Below are 24,399 nucleotides of genomic sequence, written 5' to 3'. Positions count from 1 at the left end.
AACGAGGTGACAGCAAACCATTCTCTCTCTCTCTACACCGAGGTAACAGCAAACCATTCTCTCTCTCTCTCTACACCGAGGTGACAGCAAACCATTCTCGCTCTCTCTACACCAACGAGGTAACAGCAAACCATTCTCTCTCTCTACACCAACGAGGTGACAGCAAACCATTCTCTCTCCACACCAACGAGGTGAAAGCAAACCATTCTCTCTCTCTCTCTACACCAACGAGGTGATAGCAAACCATTCTCTCACTACACCAATGAGGTGACAGCAAACCATTCTCTCTCTACACCAACGAGGTGAGAGCAAACCATTCACTCTCTATCTACACCGAGGTGACAGCAAACCATTGTCTCTCTCTCTACACCAGCGAGGTGACAGCAAACAATTCTCTCTCTCTCTACACCAATGAGGTGAAAGCAAACCATTCTCCGTCTCTCTACACCAACGGGGTGACAGTGACTGCAAACCATTCTCTCTCTCTCTACACCGTGGTGACAGCAAACCATTCTCCCTCTCTCTACACCAACGAGGTGACAGCAAACCATTCTCTCTCTCAACACCGAGGTGACAGCAAACCTCTCTCTACACCAACGAGGTGACAGCAAACCATTCTCTGTCTCTACACCAACGAGGTGACAGCAAACCATTCTCCCTCTCGCTACACCAACGAGGTGATAGCAAACCATTCTCTCTCTCTCTACACCGAGATAACAGCAAAGCATTCTCTCGCTCGCTACACCGAGGTGACAGCAAACCATTTTCGCTCTCTCTCTACACCAACGAGGTGACAGCAAACCATTCTCTCACTACACCAATGAGGTGACAGCAAACCATTGTCTCTCTCTCTACACCGAGGTGACAGCAAACCATTCTCTCTCTCTCCGCCGAGGTGACAGTGACAGCAAACCATTCTCTCTCTCTCTCTACACCAACGAGGTGACAGCAAACCATTCCCTCACTCTCAGTACACCGAGGTGACAGCAAACCATGCTCTCTCTCCCTACACCGAGGTGACAGCAAACCATTCTCTCTCTCTCTACACCAACGAGGTGACAGCAAACCATTCTCTCTCTCTCTACACCGAGGTGACAGTGACAGCAAACCATTCTCTCTCTCTCTCTACACCAACGAGGTGACAGCAAACCATTCTCTCTCTCCCTACACCGAGGTGACAGCGAAACATTCGCTCTCTCTCTACACCAACAAGGTGACAGCAAACCATTCTCTCTCTCCCTACACCGAGGTGACAGCGAAACATTCGCTCTCTCTCTACACCAACAAGGTGACAGCAAACCATTCTCTCTTTCTCTACACTGAGGTGACAGCAAACCATTCTCTCTCTCTCTCTACACCGAGGTGACAGCAAACCATTCTCTCTCTCTCTACACCAACAAGGTGACAGCAAATCATTCGCTGTCTCTACAGCGAGTTGACAGCAAACCATTCTCTCTCTCGCTACACCGAGGTGACAGCAAACCATTCTCTCTCTACACCAACGAGATAACAGCAAAGCATTCTCTCTCTCGCTACACCGAGGTGACAGCAAACCATTCTCTCTCTCGCTACACCGAGGTGACAGCAAACCATTCTCTCTCTACACCAACGAGATAACAGCAAAGCATTCTCTCTCTCGCTACACCGAGGTGACAGCAAACCATTCTGTCTCTCTCTCTACACCAACGAGGTGACAGCGAACCATTCTCTGTCTCTACACCGAGGTGACAGCAAAGCATTCTCTCTCTACACCAACGAGGTGACAGCAAACCATTCTCTCTCTCTCTACACCAACGAGATAACAGCAAAGCATTCTCTCTCTCGCTACACCAACGAGGTGACAGCAAACCATTCTCTCTCTCTCTCTCTCTACACCAACGAGTTGACAGCAAACCATTCCCTCTCTCTACACCGAGGTGACAGCAAACCTTTCTCTGTCTCTACACCAACGAGGTGACAGCAAACCATTCTCTCTCTCTCTACACCGAGGTAACAGCAAACCATTCTCTCTCTCTCTACACCGAGGTGACAGCAAACCATTCTCGCTCTCTCTACACCAACGAGGTAACAGCAAACCATTCTCTCTCTCTCCACCGAGGTGACTCTGACAGCAAACCATTCTCTCTCTCTCTCTACACCAACGAGGTGACAGCAAACCATTCTCTCTCTCTCTCTCTCTACACCAACGAGGTGACAGCAAACCATTCCCTCTCTCTACACCGAGGTGACAGCAAACCTTTCTCTGTCTCTACACCGAGGTGACAGCAAACCATTCTCTCTCCACACCAACGAGGTGAAAGCAAACCATTCTCTCTCTCTCTACACCAACGAGGTGATAGCAAACCATTCTCTCACTACACCAATGAGGTGACAGCAAACCATTCTCTCTCTACACCAATGAGGTGAGAGCAAACCATTCACTCTCTATCTACACCGAGGTGACAGCAAACCATTGTCTCTCTCTCTCTCTACACCAACGAGGTGACAGCAAACAATTCTCTCTCTCTCTACACCAATGAGGTGAAAGCAAACCATTCTCCGTCTCTCTACACCAACGGGGTGACAGTGACTGCAAACCATTCTCTCTCTCTCTACACCGAGGTGACAGCAAACCATTCTCCCTCTCTCTACACCAACGAGGTGACAGTGACAGCAAACCATTCTCTCTCTCTCTCTACACCGAGGTGACATCAAACCATTTTCTCTCTCTCTACACCAACGAGGTGACAGCAAACCATTCCCTCTCTTTCTACACCAACGAGCTGACAGCAAACCATTCTCTCTCTCTCTACACCGAGGTGACAGCAAACCATTCTCTCTCTACACCAACGAAGTGACAGCAAACCATTCTCTCTCTCTCTACACCGAGGTGACAGCAAACCATTCTCTCTCTCACTACACGGAGGTGACAGCAAACCATTCTCTCTCTCTGTACACCAACGAGGTGACAGCAAACCATTCTCTCTCTACACCGAGGTGACAGCAAAGCATTCTCTCTCTCTCTACACCAACGAGGTGCCAGCAAACCATTCTCTCTCTCTCTACACCAACGAGGTGACAGCAAACCATTCTCTCTCTCTACACCAATGAGGTGGCATCAAACCATTCTCTCTCTACACCAACGTGGTGACAGCAAAGCATTCTCTCTCTCTAAACCGAGGTGACAGCAAACCATTCCCTCTCTCTCTATACCAACAAGGTGACAGCAAACCCTTCTCTCTCTACACCAACGATGTGACAGCAAACCATTCTCTCTCTCTCTACACCAACGAGGTGACAGCAAACCATTCTCCCTCTCTCTACACCGAGGTGACAGCAAGCCATTCTCTCTCTCTCTCTACACCAACGAGGTGACAGCAAACCATTCTCTCTCTACACCAACAAGGTGACAGCAAAGCATTCTCTCTCTCTCTCTACACCGAGGTGACAGCAAACCATTCTCTCTCTCTCTACACCGAGGTGACAGCAAACCATTCTCTCTCTCTCTACACCGAGGTGACAGCAAACCATTCTCTCTCTCTCTACACCGAGGTGACAGCAAACCATTCTCTCTCTCTCTCTACACCAACGAGGTGACAGCAAACCATTCTCTCTCTCTCTACACCGAGGTGATAGCAAACCATTCTCTCTCTCTCTACACCGAGGTGACAGCAAAGCATTCTCTCTCTCTCTACACCAACGAGGTGACAGCAAACCATTCTCTCTCTACACCAACGAGGTGACAGCAAACCATTCTCTCTCTACATCGAGGTGACAGCAAGCCATTCTCTCTCTCTCTCTCTCTACACCAACGAGGTGACAGCAAACCATTCTCTCTCTCTGCACCAACGAGGTGACAGCAAACCATTCTCTCTCTCTCTACACCAATGAGGTGACAGCAAACCATTCTCTCTCTCTCTCTACACCGAGGTGACAGCAAACCATTCTCTCTCTCTCTACACCGAGGTGACAGCAAACCATTCTCTCTCTCTCTACACCAACGAGGTGACAGCAAATCATTCTCTCTCTCTACACCAAGGAGGCGACAGCAAACTATTCTCTCTCGCTACACCAACGTGGTGACAGCAAACAATTCTCTCTCTCTCTACACCAACGAGGTGACAGCCAACCATTCTCTCTCTCTCTACGCCAACGAGGTGACAGCAAACCATTCTCTCTCTCTCTACACCAATGAGGTGACAGCAAACCATTCTCTCTCTCTCTACACCAACGAGGTGACAGCAAATCATTCTCTCTCTCTACACCAACGAGGCGACAGCAAACTATTCTCTCTCGCTACACCAACGTGGTGACAGCAAACCATTCTCTCTCTCTCTACACCAACGAGGTGACAGCCAACCATTCTCTCTCTCTACACCAACGAGGTGACAGCAAACCATTCTCTCTCTCTCTACGCCAACGAGGTGACAGCAAACCATTCTCTCCCTCTCTACACCGAGGTGACAGCAAACCATTCTCTCTCTCTACACCAACGAGGTGACAGCAAACCATTCACTCTCTCTACACCAACGATGTGACAGCAAACCATTCTCTCTCTCTCTACACCAATGAGGTGACAGCAAACCATTCTCTCTCTCTACACCAACGAGGTGACAGCAAACCATTCACTCTGTCTACACCAACGATGTGACAGCAAACCATTCTCTCTTTCTACACCGAGGTGACAGCGAACCATTCTCTCTCTCTCTACACCAATGAGGTGACAGCAAACCATTCTCTCTTTCTACACCGGGGTGACAGCAAACCATTCTCCCTCTCTCTTTTCCCAAAACCATTCTCTCTCTCTCTTTTCCCGAAACCATTCTCTCTCTCTTTTCCCAAAACCATTCTCTCTCTCTCTCTCTCTTTTCCCAAAACCATTCTCTCTCTCTCTCTTTTCCCAAAACCATTCTCTCTCTCTCTTTTCCCCTTCCCTCTCTTGGCCCCTCCAACAAAAAATTTAGTGTTTTCAATTTTTATGCAAAAAGGTTTCATGATTTTGCCTTCAATATCACTATGTTGCAGTGTTGAGAAAAATGAGCTTTAAACTTAAACAATTGCTCAGTAGCAAACTTAACCATGCATCACAGCTCATGTTGTACCATGTGCCATTACAAAATCAAAATGGAATCAGCTCCTTCCACCAACTCATAACATTAAAACAAATGCTCATTCACCACATTGTATCTTTGCTTTGCTGTTTAGTAGCAGTAACGTTACCAACATCAGGCCTAAATACATTAAAGCCCTATCAAACTTTGAATTTCACAGGTTAGATATGAAGCCAAACCAGTGGGTAAAACTTTTAACCAGGCGTGTGGGTGCACACCCGGTCCAAGCAGAAAATGACGCGGGATGATGTCAGGCATGTGGGATGATGTCAGGCATGTGGGATGATGTCAGGCATGTGGCCTGATGTCAACACACACACTCGCGCAACATTTCAGTTGATGGGAGCGCATTGGAGTCGGCAGCACACCTGCCAACAATTATTAAAGCCATTAAAAGGTTAATTAAAAGAAATTTTTCACTGCCTGTCCAACCTGATGGTTTTTTTTTTAAATCAGTTCACCTCCAAGGCAACTCTCTGCCTCAGGGTAATTATGTAGCGCGCTCGCGTGCATGCGCAAAGGTCACGCTCACCCTGCTCGCACTCTGCCCCTCGCCTGCCCAGGCCACGCTGAGCGCTGCTGCTCGTGTTTCGTGCTGGGCCGACCTTACCTGGTCCACCGGCTTGAACCTGCCTTCCGGGCCCAAGCGTGGGCGGTGGTCAGCTTCCTAATCGGGAAGGGTAAAACTCTGCCCTGTAAATTAGTTTGGAAGATTCCCAATGCTGACTGCATGTTCAATTTATTTATTTACCTCAGAATTTTAAATACTGTGCTTGCTTATTCTGGTGAAGAATTGACTCTGGAGCTCTTTTGTGCAAGGCTCAACACTCCACTAACTGAAGAGTTCTGGTGCCTCATTCTGTGCTGCAATTCATATCCTTGCTTAACACGTTGGCCAGAATTACATACTGTGGCCACTCCAGCAACTCCAGGGATCTGTGCTCTGGCAAAAAGTCCTAAGATCCAGTTTTTCTTACATTGTTATACAATCGCAGAGAGTTTCAGTGAACTATCCACCAACACCCTCAGATTCTTCCCCTGTAGCTCATGCCCATTTAGTTCATATTCCTATCACAAGACAGCTGGTGCAAACAGGATTTAAGTTTGTAAATTGGAGAAAATTATGGATTGAAGAGATTGAGGAACAGGCTCAAGGGGCTGAATGGTCTAGTCTTGTTCCTTTTTTCCCTGAGTGCAGCAAGCAGCAAGGACTGAGCGGACTGTGTTATAAATATTTCCCAATGCTTTTTGGATGCAAATAAACAATCAATGCAGCAAATGAAAATGTGTTAAAATAGAATTGGCTTTCATTTAGTAGATGATCTGAAAGTGGTAAGAGAAGGCCTGAGCAGCACTATTTGAATCATTCTGTTACGTGTGGATTTTAAGCTGTGATGCATCTATATAAATAAAATGCCACTTACGTCTCCTGAAATTTGAAGACAGTGAAGTTAAGACAAATTCTAAACGACCATGCCAGCAAGGGGAATGGCAGTCACTAAACTGGTCAGTGGAAGAGATGATGATCAAACCACATTTCTTTAATACTGTCACAAAAGTAGGATACAGCTTGACCAACTGCCTATGGACATATTGAAATTTTTAGGAAGACCTGTGTGTTTTTTTTTAAACAAATGCATGTAAATACACTGATCGAAAGACGGCTGATACTGTAAAGTGACCACTTTCTAGAAAATTCCTACGTGGATTATACTGACGGACCTGTCCTGAGAACATGAAATTTTGTACCTGAAGAGGTGTCAAGGCCCACTTCAAACAGCGATATTTGAAAGAAAGTATGGAAAATGCAAAAGGCTCAGCTTTGTTGCTGTGTTGTGGAGACAATGAATGCCAGTCTTCAGCCAATTTGATTCACTCCATGTGATATCAAGAAACAGCTGATGGCACTGGATACTGTAAAGGCTATGGGCCCTGACAATATCCCGGCAATAGTACTGAAGACTTGTGCTCCAGAACTTGCCACGCCCCTAGCCAAGTTGTTCCAGTACAGCTACAACACTGGCACCTACCGGGCTATGTGAAAAATTGCCCAGGTGTGTCCTGTACACAAAAAGCAGGACAAATCCAACCCGGCCCATTACCGCCCCATCAGTCTACTCTCCATCATCAGTAAAGTGATGGAAGGGGTCAGCAACAGTACTATCAAGCGGCACTTGCTTAGCAATAACCTGCTCACTGATGCTCAGTTTGGGTTCCACCAGGGCCACTCAGCTCCTGACCTCATTACAGCCTTGGTTCAAACATGGACAAAAGACATGAACTCCAGAGGTGAGGTGAGAGTGACTGCCCTTGACATCAAGGCAGCATTTGACTGAGTGTGGTATCAAGGAGCCCTAGCAAAACTGGAGTCAGTGGGAATCAGGGGAAAATTCTCCACTGTTGGAGTCATACCTAGCACAAAGGAAGATGGTTGTGGTTGTTGGAGGTCAGTCATCTCAGCTCCAGGACATCACTGCAGGAGTTCCTCAGGGTAGTGTCCTCAGCCCAACCATCTTCAGCTGCTTCATCAATCACCTTCCTTCCATCATAAGGTCAGATGTTCGCTGATGATTCACAACGTTCCACACCATTCATGATTTCTCAGATACTGAAGCAGTCCATGTCCAAATGCAGCAAGACCCAGACAATATCCTGGCCTGGCTGACAAGTATTCATGTTACAAAATTGCCAGGCAATGACCCTCTCCAACAAGAGAGGTTCTAACCATCGCCCCTTGACATTCAATGGCATCCCCCATCACCGAATCCCCCACTATCAACATCCACAGAGACTGCAGCAGTTCAAGAAGGCAGCTCACCAGCACCAATTAGTGATGGGCAATAAATGCTGGCCTAGCAAGCGATGTCCACAGCGTTAGAATGTGTTAAGAAGTTTTGACATGTGTGTGGAAGATATGCCTATTCCCCCTCCCAGGAATACAGGGAAAATGGGTTAAAAACTGGCCAAATACTGTGTAAAGTAGATATTTATTCACTTAATATTACTCTGGGATACTGAAGCAGGGTAATGTGTGAGCATCTAGTTTAGTTAAACTGCAAAGTCTCAGACTGCAAAGATTTGAATCATCAAAACAGGCATTTGAAATGGAGATGGGTAAGCTAGGAGGAAATCTCAGCAGATAAACTGTGAATGGAATTTACATTTTTAGACAAGTTGAGAGGTTGTTTGATTTTCAAAAGGTAATGATAGGGTGTTTACAACTGGCAAGATAAGTAAGACAACATTATTAAGTTTATTTTTCCCGGAAGTACTGTCCTTAATGACAACATGAAAGATTTTTATATTCTGGAAAAAGTAACTTCCAAAGAAAGGTTGAAACAATGGGGTTTACAGATCAAAAGGAAGGAAATATATTGAAAGATAGATGGAAAGCTATATGGGGAGTGGCCATATGAGACCTTGAAAGGTGCACTGTGTGAAACAGACCTGTGAAAAAGCCTCTCGCCACTCTGGAGAAACTTGCTGTTCCAGAAAGCAAGGTTGTGTTAGAAACATAGAAACTAGGAGCAGGAGTAGGCCATTCGGCCCTTCGAGCCTGCTCCGCCATTCATTATCATGGCTGATCATCCAACTCAATAGCCTGCGCCCGCTTTCTCCCCATGCCCTTTGATCCCTTTCGCCCCAAGAGCTATATCTAACTCCTTCTTGAAAACATACAATGTTTTGGCCTCAACTACTTTCTGTGGTAGCGAATTCCACAGGCTCACCACTCTCTGGGTGAAGAAATTTCTCCTCATCTCAGTCCTAAATGGTCTACCCCATATCCTCAGACTGTGACCCCTGGTTCTGGACTCCCCCACCATCGGGAACATCCTTCCTGCATCTACCCTGTCTAGTCCTGTTAGAATTTTATAGGTTTCTGTGAGATTCCCCCCTCATTCTTCTGAACTCCAACGAATATAATCCTAACCAACTCAATCTCTCCTCATATGTCAGTCCCGCCATCCCAGGAATCAGTCTGGTAAACCTTCGCTGCACTCCCTCTATAGCAAGAACATCCTTCCTCAGATAAGGAGACCAAAACTGCACACAATATTCCAGGTGTGGTCTCACCAAGGCCCTGTACAATTGCAGCAAGACATCCCTACTCCTGTACTCGAATCCTCTGGCTATGAAAGCCAACATACCGTTTGCCTTCTTTACCGCCTGCTGCACCTGCATGCTTACCTTCAGTGACTGGTGTACAAGGACACCCAGGTCTCGTTGCACATTCTCCTCTCTCAATTTATAGCGATTCAGATAATAATCTGCCTTCCGTTTTTGCCACCAAAGTGGATAACCTCACATTTATCCACATTATTTTGCAATAGCTACACTCACTCAGCTTGTCCAAATCACACTGAAGCATCTCTGCATCCTCCTCACAGCTCACCCTCCCACCCAGCTTTGTGTCATCTGCAAATTTGGAGATATTACATTTAGTTCTCTCATCTAAATCATGAATATATATTGTGAATAGCTGGGGTCCCAGAACCGATCCCTGCGGTACCCCTCTAGTCACTGCCTGCCATTGGAAAAAGACCTGTTTCTGTATTTCCTGACTGCCAATCAGTTTTCTATCCATCTCAATACACTACCCCCAATCCCATGGGCTTTAATTTTACATGCTAATCTCTTATGTGGGACTTTGTCGAAAGCCTTCTGAAAATCCAAATAAACCACATCCACTGGCTCCCCCTCATCAACTCTACTAGTTACATCCTTGAAAAATTCCACAAGATTTGTCAAGCATGATATCCCTTTCGTAAATCCATGCTGACTCTGTCCGATTCTGCCACTGTTTTCCACATGCTCAGCTACTAAATCTTTTATAATGGACTCTAGAATTTTCCTCACTACTGATGTCAGGCTGACTATAATTCTCTATTTTCTCTCTACCTCCCTTTTTAAATAGTGGGGTTACATTAGCTACCCTCCAATCTGTAGGAACTGTCCCAGAGTCTATAGAATCTTGGAAGATGACCACCAATGCATCCACTATTTCCAGTGCCACTTCCTTAACTCCTCTGGGATGTAGATTATCAGGCCCTGGGGATTTATCGGCCTTCAATCCCATCAATTTCCCCAACACCATTTCCCTACTAATACTGATTTCTTTCAGTTCCTCCTTCTCACTAAACCCTGTGTTCCTCAGCATTTCTGTTAAGTTATTAGTGTCCTCCTTTGTGATGACAGAACCAAAGTAAGTATTTAGTTGGTCAGTCATTTCTTTGTTTCTCATAAATTCCCCTGTTTCTGATTGTAAGGGACCTACATTTGTCTTTACCAACCTTTTTCTCTTCACATACCTACAGAAATTTTTACAATCAATTTTTATGTTCCCCGCAAGCTTACTCTCGTACTCTATTTTCTCCTTCTTAACCAATCCCTTGGTCCTCCTTTGCTGAATTCTAAACTGCTCCCAATCCTCAGGTCTGTTGTTTTTTCTGGCCAATTTGTATGCCCCTTCCTTGGATCTAATACTATCTCTAATTTCCCTGGTAAGCCATGGTTTGGCCACTTTTCCTGTTACTTTTGCGCCAGACAAGAATAAACAATTGTTGCAGTTCACCCATGCGCTCTTTGAATGTTTGCCATTGCCTATCCACCGTCATCCCTTTTAGTAACATTTCCCAATCCATCATAGCCAACTCGCGCCTCATACCATTAGTATCCTTTATTAAGTTTCCTTTATTAAGATTCAGGACTATAGTCCTGAATCAGCTACGTCACTCTTCATCTTGATGAAGAATTCTATCATATTATGGTCGCTCATTCCCCAAGGGGCCTCACACAACTAGATTGCCAATTATTCCTTTCTCATTACACAATACCCAGTCTAGGATGGCCTGTTCTCTCGTTGGTTCCTCAACGTATTGGCCCAGAAAAACATCCCATATACACTCCAGGAATTCCTCCTCTACGGTATTGTTACTAATTTGATTTGCCCAATCTATATGCAGATTAAAAGTCACCCATAATTACAGATATTGCTTTAGTGCATGCATCTCTAATTTCCTGCTTAGTGCCATTCTCAACATCACCACTGCAGTTTGTTAAAAGCCTTAGAGTTCCATCGTCGAGTGAGAGGGAGAAAGAAACTGTGAAATACCTCCCTTATAGCAACAGTAGGTGCTTGTGGTAATATTGATTGATGTTTTATAAATTAAGAAATTATTTGGACTGTAGCCTGAAAGGGATGTGTAGTCTAGTTAAGTAGAAATCTTGGGAGAACTGTTTAAAACTAAATGTAACTGTTAAACTGTAACCTTGTGTGTTTAAGTGTTCTTTTCTTTTGTCAATAACGTTTTAATTTAATCTTTAAAATCTCTAAAGGTGGTAGTGGACTCATTACTTCTGACTTCAGTGCACAAACCTTCTCAGAATAAATACAAATTGCAAACTCACTTTGATAGCCTAGCCAAGTTTCCCTTTGGGGTTTGCTTAGCCTGGCAAATACCACTTGCCATATCATAACAGTGACAGCTGAAAAACAAAGAAGCAAGAAAGATCTCTTCTCTCTTGCTTGGTGACAAGTGTGTTTTAACACAGACAGGCAACAAACAGGACAGCCTCACCAGTTAACTCTGCAGAGATAACCAGGTCCCCTCTCCCTCTGGGACAAGCCAACAAGCATCTCCAACAGACTGCAAATTAGCCAAAGTCAGCTCCACCAAAATCATCTAACCTAATGGCAGCAACATACCACATTTACTCCTCACGGACAAGCCCAAGGGACTGTGTTAGGAAAGAGAGATAGCTTATAAGTTATATATGTACGTATGTGTGTTAGGAATGAAATTTGATGTGTTTCTGTATTTGTGTTAAGAAAAAGGGGAAATTCAGTTTCAATTTCACTTTAAAAAGATGCCTGCATTGTAATGAGATTTTATGATTCTTGAAGGGAAGGTAAAACAAACACGGTAGAATCAAAACTGTGCTGTTGCCTAGCAACAGGAGGTGCCACAGAGACAGGAAAGTAGTTTCAATTCAGTTTGAGGGTCGTTGGTTCATGTATGCTCCAAGGTTGAAAGGCATTGCCAACAGACGCAGCATTACAGAGGGACAGAAAGCAAGTCCCAAACTAAAGCTGAAGCCAGGATTCCAGACAGACTGGATACTGAGAGAGGGAACTGCAGAGAGAGCAGCTTTCCCAAAAGAACTGAGGAGTGAGACAGAAAGGAGGGGTCCCAAGACTTTCTAGTCAAAGGAAGAACCGGAGTCTGGAAGAAGTCCTGTTCTGTGGAAGTGAAAGTAAGGAACAGAGAGGAAGGCTCCAACCAGCAAGCTTACAGGGAAGAAAGCTGCAGGAAGCAGGTTTAAAGCAATATAGGCTTGCGAGAAGCCAGAGGTTAAAGGAGACAGCTGAAGGAGGGTAACTCTCTACTATGGGCATGTGAAGCAGTGGTGTTCTGTTAGCACAGCTGCATCAGAGAGAGAAAGTGCATAGAAGAAAGCCTGAATGCACTTGGTGATCCAGGGGAGAGGAACATTGGAAGGAGAGTTCAAAACCCTGGAGGTGGACTTTTGTGGAAGACATTGCGGAGCAAGTTCGAGGGTGGGGATTGGAAACTCTCATGTTAAAGACGGAGTTCAGCAAGACTGGTTGGCTCACAGTGTGACAAGCGTCTGCAGGGAGTTGAGAAGAGATCCATAGCACCTGTTTGGGGTGGCATAGAACAAAGAACAAAGTACAAAAAGTACAGCACAGGAACAGGCCCTTCAGCCCTCCAAGCCTGCGTCGATCATATTGCCTTCAAACTAAAACATTTTGCACTTCCGGGGTCCATATCCCTCTATTCCCATCCTATTCATGTATTTGTCAAGCTGCCTCTTAAACACCACTATCGTACCTGCTTCGACCACCTCCTCTGGCAGCAAATTCCAGACACTCACTACCCTCTGTGTAAAAAACTTGCCCCACACATCTCCTCTAAAGTTTTCTCCTCTCACCTTAAATCTATGTCCCCTAGTAATTGACTCTTCCACCCTGCGAAAAAGCTTCTGACTATCTACTCTGTCCATGCCACTCATAATTTTGTAAATTTCTATCAAGTCGCCCCTCAAACTCCGTCGCTGTAGTGAGAACAATCCGAGTTTCTCCAACCTCTCCTCATAGCTAATAACCTCCAGACCAGGCAGCAACCTGGTAAACCTCCTCTGCACCCTCTCCAACGCCTCCATATCCTTCTGGTAATGTGGTGACCAGAACTGCACGCAATACTCCAAGTGTGGCCTAACCAAGGTTCTATACATGACTTCCCAGCTTTTATACTCAAAAGCCCTACCGATGAAGGCAAGCATGGCATCTGCCTTCCTGACTACCTTATCCACCTGTGTTACCACTTTCAGTGACCTGTGGACCTGTACACCCAGATCCCTCTGCCCGTCGATGTACTTAAGGGTTCTGCCATTTACTGTATAATTCCTACAAGTATCTGTCACTTGGTTTAAGAGTACAGTGTGCCTGTCCACAGGCCGTCTATTGGTTTACTTGGACTGTGTACTTATTGTGAACATTTAAGTAGAAGATAGCTTTTGCAACTTTTAACCTTACAACTGTGTATATATCTGTAAAGGTATAGTTGTGGGTAAAGGAGAATTGTAATATAGTTCACTTTTTTCTTGTTTAATAAATGTTTTATTCTTTTATTAAAAGTTCATCAGCTGACTCCTATGACTCTCCACGTAGCTAAACAAAAAATAAAACTTAGGGCCCATCAAGCTTGGTTCCACCCTGAGATCTGGATTGTCAGGTATTAACATCAGCTAGGATCATCATAACTGATTTGTACATTCTTTTTAAACTTTTGTTTGGACTCTCAACTCTCTCATTGCTGACATGTGCATCTGTGGTTGCGTGCATGAGCATGGTTGCGTGTGTGTCAGCTCTTTATTACATTTCCTCAGGCTTTAGTAACTAACATAGTTACTCTTTCTTTTACTCAAGAAAGTCTGGTTAAATTGGCTCCTTGTAGAAAGTTGGATTTGGATTGGGAAAGGTATCCATGGGGAAAGAATTTTAAACAAACCTTTGTTGTGACCAACCAAGGGGGCTGAATAAAAAGGGGAGCCAGCTCCTTCCTCCTCACCAGGAGGAAGCTCTGTGTCAAACTTAGGGTGTTAATGTGATGAAATTGAAAGCTTCTTCACTGTGTCCAATGTTAGCATCAAGTAAATAGGGACACTATTGAATAAACCAAATTCTATTTTTATCTAATGGAATTTTCATTGTCATTTGGTTATTGTCAGTTATGAAGTTCCTTCACTGTCACTGGTTCAAAATCCTAGAACTCCCTTCCCAACAGCACTTTGGGTGCTACACCACATGGACTGCAGTAGTTCAAGATGGCAGCTCACCACCACCTTCTCAAGGGCAGTTAGGGATGGGCAATAAAAATGCTGGCCTAACCAGCAATGCACACATCCCACGAAAGAATAAAAAAAGATTCTTTATCACGAGTGATCGAATAAAATGTCACTTTTTACCAATCCCAAATCAGATATTCCCCACCACACTGGACTACAGGATGCAGATTTACATCTGAAATGGTGTTTGCATTGGCTTAGTGGCATGAAGCAGGCGCAAAGCAGCGTCCTGCCAACCCAATACACCGATACCTGGCCTGGCATTAAAAAAAACTGACATGACAAACTCAAGTTTAACCACATGGTCGTCGTGGAGTAACCCAACAGTACATGGAATTACTATTACATGGAACCGTGTTTTTTTTTAAAAACCAGTGTTTTGGAGATCACACTCCACGATTCAATCTATTTTCCCTTAAAAAGCAGAGGCCAAAAACTGAGAAAAGTTCCTTCCAATTTGCACCTTAGTATTGCAGGCCCAGAACTGGAATTTTTCAAACCAGCTGTCCCTGTAGTGGAAATAGAAATTTATTTGCCATTTTATGCCATTGATTCTCAAACTCGAGCAACTGATTTCATGAAAGGCCTGATGCATCGTGCAATCAGTATGGGTTTGATTCGTAGCTAGGAATCATAGATGTAAATAACAGCATGGTCCTCAATGCCCATCAATCCATTTCATTTAAATGAATGCTCACCATTTTAAAACCATTTCTCCATTCACTGATAATAACCATCCCAATGGCATTAAAAATGATTCAACAGTTAAACTCAAAATGCGTTAACTCACCTGTGGAAACCTGGAAAATGCATTAACCATCTGATTAATGTTGACAAATCTTAATGCCTTTAATAAAGCACACGCTCACCTCTTCAATATTTCTTATCCAGTTCTTTATATTGTCGAAAGACTTTTCATTTGTGATGTCATACACCAACATTATTCCCTGGAAACAAATGACAAATCAGATGGCACAGATTATACATTTCTACTCTGCTTCTTCCATCTAAAATCACGATATGGCATTCATACAGTAAAATGTCCCAAGGTGACACCGAGCCACATTAGGAAATATTCAGACAGGTCTAAGAGTTTGGCTTTAAGGAGCCGTAAAAAGAGGGCAGAAAAGTAGAGAGATTTAGGGATGGAATAGTTGTACACATAGCAGTATAGAGACAAGTAAGAGCAGATTCATAGAGAAATGTTTATTTGGAAAGTCTGCAGTTTACTTTCAGCCCCTGTAAAGTGCAGCCATTCCACTAACAAAGGTTAGTGAAAAAACCTAATCAAAAAGAAAATTGTACACAATTTTTAATGAAGTGAATGTTACCTCCCATTTAAAAAACCTAGCAGACAGCCCATTCTAGAGCTCTGCAAATTCCATTCAATAACTAGCTGCTACTGGAGGGTAGAAAAGAATAGATTACCTGCATTACACAGTGACCTCCATTAGATAGTCAGCTAAATGAAATGTACAGAAACACAGGCATAAACTTGCACCTTCCCAGCAGAAAGGCATCAAGACATGTGTGACCAGATGCTGAATTTTGAATTGTGCCATCACACTTCCTCCCCCCGCACCCCCCACACGCATTAGGAGGGGGAAGGTATGTCCAACCCAAAAATAAATTCACATATTTACCAGGGCCGTTGCAACAAGCATGTGGACTGTGCTTTCTTTCCTTGCATTAAGCTGCTTGGCTGTTATGTGCTGTCCTGCCCAGGAATCGTCAGAAAGTGATGAGTTTCATCACATGCACCAGGCAGATAAACTATTGTTCAGTGCAATTATGGAGTATTTTAACCATGACAGAGCTCAGATGAACTGGACACTCAGAATGGGATGGTAACACTTTTGAAAAAAATAACCAAACAGTGGAAAGTGGTTTAATGTTTCCTGTTAGGCTAAAACTCAAAAATAACTTAATTTGAAATTATATTTTTGTGAGTAGAAGCTAATTCAGAATCCAGCAGGCTGTATATGCTTACCATAGCTCCTCTGTAATATGCTGTTGTGATGGTACGGAATCTTTCTTGACCTGCTGTGTCCCTTAAATGAAAAAGTGGATAAATTGAGAATAGAGTTTATCAACCATTATAGAAACATTGTTGTGTGGCATCACCACCATGCTAAATGAGATAGATTGAACAGGTCTAGTAACTCAAGACCAGGCATCCAGAGGTGCTATGGGCCATCAGTAGCAGCAGAGTTATACTCAACCACAAATCTGTAACCTCATGGCCTGGCATATCCCCAACTCTACCATTAAAATCAAGCCAGGGGATCAACCCTGGTTCAATGAAGAGTGCAAGAGGGTATTCCAGAAGCAGCACCAGGCATACCTAAAAATGAGGTGTCAGCATGGTGAAGCTACAGCACAGGGCTACCTGCGTGCCAAACAGCATAAGCAGCAAATGAAAGACAGAGCTAAGCTATTCCACAACCAACAGATTAGATCTAAGCTCTGCAGTCCTGCCACAGTAGTGAATGGTGGTGGACAATTAAACAACTCATTGGAGGAGGTGGCTCCACAAATATCCCCATCCTCAATGATGGGGGAGCCCAGCACATCAGTGCAAAAGATAAGGCTGAAGCATTTGCCAGAAGTGCCGAGTGGATGATCCATCTCAGCCTCTCCAGAGGCTCCCATAATCAGAGATGCCAGTCTTCAGCCAATTCAATTCCTCCACATGATATCAAGAAATAGCTGAAGGCACTGGATACAGCAAACGCTATTGGCCCTGACAATATTCCAGCAATAGTAATGAAGCCTTGTGCTTCAGAACTTGCTAAGCTGTTCCAGTACAGTTACAGCACTGACATTTACCCTGCAACGTGAAAAATTGCCCAAGTATGTCCTGTACACAAAAAGCAGGACAAACCCAATCCATCTAATTACTACCCCATCAGTCTACTCTCCATCATCAGTAAAGTGATGGAAGGGATCAGCAAATGCTATCAAGTGGCACTTGCTTAGCAATAACCTGCTCACTGATGCCCAGTTTGGGTTCCACCAGGGTCACTCCTGACTTCATTAGACCCCTGGTTCAAACATGGGCAAAAGAGCTGAGCTCAAGGCATGAGGTGACAGTGACTACCCTTGACATCACAACTGCATTTGACCGAATGTGGCATCAAGAAGCCCTATCAAAACTGGAATCAATGGGAATCAGGGGGAAAACTCTCTTCTAGGTGGAGTCATGACTAGTACAAAAGAAGTTGCTTGTGGTTTCTGGAAGTCAATCATCTCAGCTCCAGGACATCACTGTAGGAGTTCCTCAGCCCAACCATCTTCAGCTGCTTCATCAAAGACCTTCCATCCATCATAGGGTCAGAAGTGGGCATGTTCACTGATGATTGCACAATGTTCAGCACCAGTCACATCTCCTCAGATACTGAAGCAGTCCCTGTCTAAATGCAGCAAGACCTGGACAATACCCAGGCTTGGGCTGACAAGTGGCAAATAACATTCCTGCCACATGAATGCCAGGCAATGACCATCTCCAACAAGAGAGAATCCAACTATCACCCTTTGACATTCAATGGCACACCATAGCTGAGTCCACCTCTATCAACATCCTGGGGGTTACCATTGACTAGAAATTGAACTGGACTAGCCATAAAAATACTGTGGCTTCAACAGCAGGTCAGAGGCCTGGTCAGAAACCTCCTCTGCACCCTCTCCAATGCCTCCACATCCTTCTGGTAGTGTGGTGACCAGAATTGCACGCAATATTCCAAGTGTGGCCTAACCAAGGTTCTATACAGCTGCAGCATGACTTTCCAGCTTTTATACTCAATACCCCTGTCGATGAAGGCAAGCATGCCATCCTCCTTCCTGACGACCTTATCCACCTGTGTTGCCACTTTCAGTGACCTGTGGACCTGCACACCCAGATCCCTCTGCTCGTTGATGCACTTAAGGGTTCTGCCATTTACTGTATAATTCCTACAAGTATCTGTCACTTGGTTTCAGAGTGCGGTGTGCCTGCCCACAGGCCGTCTATTGGTTTACTTGGACTGTGTACTTATTGTGAACATTTAAGTAGAAGATAGCTTTTGCAACTTTTAGCCTTTCAAATGTGTATATATCTCAGGATGGTGAATGACTTGGAGGGGAACTTCCAGGTGGTGGTGTCCCCATCTATCTGCTTCCCTTGTCCTTCTAGATGGTAGTGGTCGTGGGAGCTGCACTCATCCAGACAAGTGGGGAGTATTCCATCACACTCCTGATTTGTCCCTTATAGATGGTGGACAGGCTTTGGGGAGTCAGGAAATGAGTTACTCACTTCCACAAGAATTATGCAGTGATCACTCTTAATAGTACTGTCATGAACAGGTATATCTGCGGCAGACAGGTTGATGAAGATGAGGTCAAGTATGTTTGACTTGATGCCATGAGACTTCATAGGGTCTGGAGTCGATGTTGAGGACTCTCAGGGCAACTCCCTCCTGACTGTATACCACTGTGCCGCCACGTCTGCTGGGTCTATCCTGCCGGTGGGGCAGGACATGTTCAGGGATGGTGATGGTGGTGCCTGGAATGTTATTTGTAAGTTGTGATTCTGAGTGTATGACTACATCAGGCTGTTGCTTGACTTGTCTGTGAGACAGCTTTCCCAATTTTGGCACAAGCTGCCAGATGTTAGTAAAGAGATCCATCATCTACCAGCCACAGATCAGTAGTGTGATGGAATACTCTCGGCTTGCCTAGGCGAGTGCAGCTCCCACAACACTCAAGAAGCTTGACACTATCTAGGGCAAAGCAGCCCGCTTGATTGGCACCCCATCCACAAACATTCACTCCCTCCACCACTGGGGCACAGTAGCAGCAGTGTGTACCATCTACAAGATGCACTGTAGGAACTCACCAAAGCTCCATAAACAGCACCTTCCAAACCTACAACTGCTACCATGTAAAAGGACAAGGGCAGCAGAAACATGGGAACACGACCACCTGCAAGTTCCCCTCTTGATTTGGAAATATACCACCGTTCCTTCATTATCGCTGGGTCAAAATCCTGGAACTCCCTCCCTAACACCACATGGACTGGAGCGGCTCAAGGCGGCAGTTCACCACCACCTTCTCAAGGGCAGTTAGGGATGGGCAATAAATGCTGGCCCAGACAGTGACACCCACATCCCCTAATGAATTTTAAAAAAGACAATGGAATCGCATCTTCCTGTGCTCCCATCATGTGTTCAATTATCCAGCTACTAATAGGAATGCAGTGGGGAAGTCTCAGCTTAAACAACTGATGCCAACCTGGAGTTCCCCTACCTCCCTGTGACTCTGGGCCCGTTGGCCCAATGTGTTCACGAGTCAAATTTGTACACTGGTACCAATATATCTCATATGCTAAATGGCTATATTCTCTTCTATTCTATTCTGCACAATTCTGACAATTACAGCACTGAAAAACACTTTCACACCTTTACACTTCCATCTTAAAGACCATGACATTCACCACCCTCTCAGTCAATTACAGAACTATTCCAGCGATCCCAAAAGATTAAGCCTACTCATTACATTTCTTCACATATAGCCTGGTCCTATTGCTCCTGAATGACTAGTTGACTGTGCCTGTTTCAGCTGAAGATCTACACCTTTTTTTTTTTAAAACTTTCTCCAGGATAACGTGCCCCAAATAGCTGGGGGCAGTTTAATTAATTTGTCCCAATAAGTCATACCACTAAACCACCCTCTCTTTGGCCCATCGCAGTGACAAAGTAGGGATATTTCTGGATTTTATTCCAACTTCGTAATAGAAGTTATCTTAGGTTACTTACTTCAAAGCACTGCTCAGTTGTTGAGTTGCCTACAGTACCAGGCCAGTTTAACTGACCTGGAATTAGTTCAAATGGAGGCTGTGTGTTTGAGGTATTACATTTCTTGGCCAACAGCTTAAGGTGCAAGTATTTGTCCATCAGTATTCTATGAAATAATGACTAACAGTTTATCTCTGATCACTGGTGATTATAACTCTTAATTAAGAGCAATTTTGGCACAAGGTCTAGAACCATTGAGGCAGCAGGGGGAACTCGGTGTGCAGGTACATAGGTCGTTAAAAGGTAGCAGAAAGTCAAATCAGGTCACAAGAAAGGCAATTGGAATCTTTGGTTCTGGATCTAGAGGCACGGAATACAATAGCAAGAAACCAATGTTAAACTTGCACATAGTATTAGGTTGCACTTGAAGTACTGTGATCAACTTTGTAATCGAAAGGATGTTATGATCTTTGGCCAGACCTCAAGCTGTCGCTGAGATTCGGTTCAGGGCCAATAACATTTTGTTTAAAGCAGACAAAGTTTGAGATTCAAGATGCTTACTAACTGAATAAAGACAAGATTCCATGAGTTTTGAACAAACAAAAATAAATTTTACTACACAAGGTTAGAAAGATAAAACAATTTACATTAGCTATTTTATAATCTAGCATTCAGAGTTCAGCATGCAGTATATGTGAATTCACAGGCAGATTGTGGTCAAACACACCATACTGCACAATAAATAACAGATGCAACCAAAACGAATTCCAGGAATTTCTCAACAAGCCACCCAGGCGTAAATCACACTGTGAGCCAACCATTCTCACAAACTTTTGTCTTTCTTACAAAGGTTTCCAATCTTCACCTTTGAAGATCTCACCTTGGAATTCTCTCCAAAAGTTGCTCCCACTTGAGCAGCTTCAGCAATGGCCCACCTCACAGGGTTTCAACCTCACCTCCCGAGATTATGTGCCCCTGGATTTTGAGTACAGTCAAGCATCAACTTACAAATACAATTTCAGTTCTTTGGTCGTGCCAAACAGAACACCACGGTCCCAGAGGTGCAGCACAGAGTCATCAGCCTTCAGCTGCCTTCTCAGACCTTAAGGACTCTTCAATTATCAGAGCTTCTCCCGAATCCACTTCACAAAGTCTGCTCCCCACAGCTCGCTCTTTAATTGGAGACTGTGTCTCCTTTTCTTAACTCCATCCCTTGTCCCTTACCTCTTGGACACTTCTTGGCTGACTGGTTCAAACTGACTCTTCACCGACCTTTGAACGGATCTGGTGATTATCAAAACACTCCAAGAGGGTACAAACAGGAACAAATATAATAAGTAGAACACTCTGTACCTTAAATGTTACAATGTCCACATATGGCAAGCTTACATAGCATACACACACAACATATAAAGATGGAAATGTATTTTTTTTGTATGTCACCAGGGATTATTGCTAGAAAAATATTTTCCTCCTACTAAAACTGAGTAAAAGAAAAAAGTGATACATGCACTATACAGTGCCTTTCATGTTTCAGAATATCACAAATGGCTAATACATTCTTTTTTTGGGATGTTGTCACTGTTGTAGGAAACATGGTGCCATTTTGCACACAAAGTTCTCACAAACAGCAACATAATAATGATCTGGTTATCTGTTTCCTTGATGATAGTTGAGTATTAACTTGTCTTTTGGAAATAACTTCCTTGGTCTTTGGAATAGGTAATGATAAAGTAACAGCTTAATAACAGTGGTCACCACAAAGGAAAGCTGTCAGGTAACCAACAAAAAAGAATAATGAACAAGTTAGCAATTTTTAAAATAAACATGCACACAGGGTGGTTAGAATGTGGAATTCCCAATCATAATCTGGTGATCCCATATATTGCCTTCAAATGAATTTGATATTGCTTGAGCAAAGTGCAAAGAGGGAATAGTTAAAAACCTAACAGGCTTTAGTTAAAGAGGGGGCTGGGTGGAAAAAGAACAAAAGGATGAATGTTACATTGATAGTGACCCTGCCTTCCAGCCTAAAAGTCAGGGAAGCACCAGGCTGATATGTAACAGTTAATTGGCTCAGGCGAGACTGAGGCTGCCATCCCCAGCGCTGGTAAACTTTTTTTTTGCAAAAATATACTTTATTCATAAATCTTCAACAACATTTCAAACCATTTCAAAATCACCATCACAAAAATACAATCAGGTTCAACTTTTACAACATGAATCACAAGGTGTATCAGTACAAACAATGAATATTACAATCATTGGCAGACATTTATTTTGAGCTGTACAGCCCGAGGGGCTCTTTGCAGTTCCCAGCCCCTCGATGCACTATGGCAGAAAGGTCTTAGACAGCAACCTTTCCCCATTGCACCTTTGCAGCGGCTGCCCCAAGCTTTAGTGCGTCCCTCAGCACATAGTCCTGGACCTTGGAATGTGCCAGTCTGCAACACTCAGCAGGGGACAACACTTTGCACTGGAAGACCAACAAGTTACGGGCAGACCAAAGAGCATCTGTCACCGAGTTGATGATCCTCCAGCTGCAGTTGATGTTTGTCTCGGTGTGTGTCCCTGGGGACAGCCCGTAAAGCACAGAGTCCTGTGTCACAGAACTGCTCGGGATGAACCTCGACAGCAACCACTGCATCTCTCTCCAGACCTTCTTTGCAAAGGCACAATCCACAAGGAGGTGAACAACGGTCTCTTCCCCACCACAGCCACCTCGAGGGCAACGTGCAGAGGGGGTGAGACTCCTGGTGTGTAGGAAGGATCTGACGGGGAGGGCTTTTCTCACCACCAGCCAAGCTACGTCTTGGTGCTTGTTGGAAAGTTCTGGTGATGAGGTATTCTGTCAAATGACTTTGTCAGTCTGCTCAGGGAACCATCCCACAGGATGCAGCCTCTCCTTTTCCCGCAGGGCCTTTAAGACGTTACGTGCCGACCACTGCCTGATGGACTTGTGGTCAAAGGTGTTTCTCTGCATAAATTTTTCCACGAGGGACAGGTGGTACGGCACGGTCCAACTACTTGGAGCGTTCTGTGGCAGCGTGACCGGCACTGGTAAACTACCAGAGGCAGGAAGAGGTCCTTAAAAGTGGCCTCAATCGCTCTAAGGGCTGGTAGGCTCCCTGGCACCTCCCTGCCACTGGTAAAGTAACAGTGACAAGTAGGTAGGGGATGGGCACCATACCACCATCATGGTGCCTGATTTTACTGCCTGCCCACCCAGTCCCCGGGCTGAATCGACAGGAGAGAGGAGGGTAAGAGGCAGATCTTGCATCCCCTGAGCTTGCCGGAAAGTCTGCTCTGGGAAGTGGAAGTGGTGTTAGGGGTGAGATGGCAAAGATGATCCATTGGCTGGCGGGGTGAAATGTGAGGGCTAAGAGAAGGCCATCATGGTTCTGGGAGGGAGTGTGTGAAATGGGAAGGACACATTTTGAAACTGTCAGCCCTGGTTAGAGGAGAAGTGTGAGTCCTGTATTGAGGAGAAAGGAAGCTATATCAAAGCGCTGATGAGGAAAACAGCACCATCAGAACAGATGTGATGGTGACAGAGGAATAGACAATGGAAGGGTGTGAGGAAGCTGTGGGAGTTAGTGGGCTTATAGTGATTATTTGTTGATAGCCTATCCCCACTGCTACGAATACAAGGTTTATAAGATGATCAAGTTTTGGACTCTCTCTTTATTTCAGGGAAAATGGAGGAATGAATGGAGTCATGTAAACTGCTACGAGTTCAGCAAAACATCAAACTGGAGGGACTTGATAAGCCCACAGGTATTGAAATGTATCAGCCCTGAAAACAAAGGCAAGAGCTGCTGCAATCACTGTGGTCAGACATGCGGTCTCTGAAGGCACAATGGTCCGGCCGAGGATGGCGGGGGAAACAGTCCGGTGGGGTGACAGCCCGGCGGGTGGGAATATGCAAGAGCAACACAGTAAGAACAACAGAAACAAAGAAACACAGAGATAAAGAAAAAGAGGGAGAGAGAGACATCTCAGAGACAAAAGGCTGCATCTGATGTGATGTGGTCAGCAGAGAGAAGGCTGCAAGTCCTCGGCGAGCTTCCAGGAAGAACACAGGAGTGAGGATGGTCTCTGGTCAAAAAGATGTATTACGTGGCACAGTAAGGACTTTTTGCCCTGGTAACCTGCAAGGAGAAATCTCT

General features: G+C 44.6%; 1 protein-coding gene across 1 annotated transcript in view; it reads right to left on the bottom strand.

Moving 5' to 3' along the window:
* LOC121272055 (ras-related protein Rab-8B) overlaps window positions 1-24,399 on the bottom strand; it is a 226,311-nt gene that overhangs the window by 112,875 nt on the left and 89,037 nt on the right. Inside the window, exons 3-4 of the mRNA XM_041178464.1 lie at window positions 16,450-16,510; window positions 15,329-15,406 (exon numbers count right to left, since the gene is read on the bottom strand). Coding sequence (XP_041034398.1) covers window positions 15,329-15,406; window positions 16,450-16,510 — 139 coding nt within the window. The remainder of the gene's footprint in view (window positions 1-15,328; window positions 15,407-16,449; window positions 16,511-24,399) is intronic.

The sequence above is a fragment of the Carcharodon carcharias genome, chromosome 32 (genome assembly GCF_017639515.1).
Source record: "Carcharodon carcharias isolate sCarCar2 chromosome 32, sCarCar2.pri, whole genome shotgun sequence".
Taxonomy (NCBI): Eukaryota; Metazoa; Chordata; class Chondrichthyes; order Lamniformes; family Lamnidae; genus Carcharodon; species Carcharodon carcharias.
This window is presented reverse-complemented; position numbering and strand designations above follow the sequence as displayed.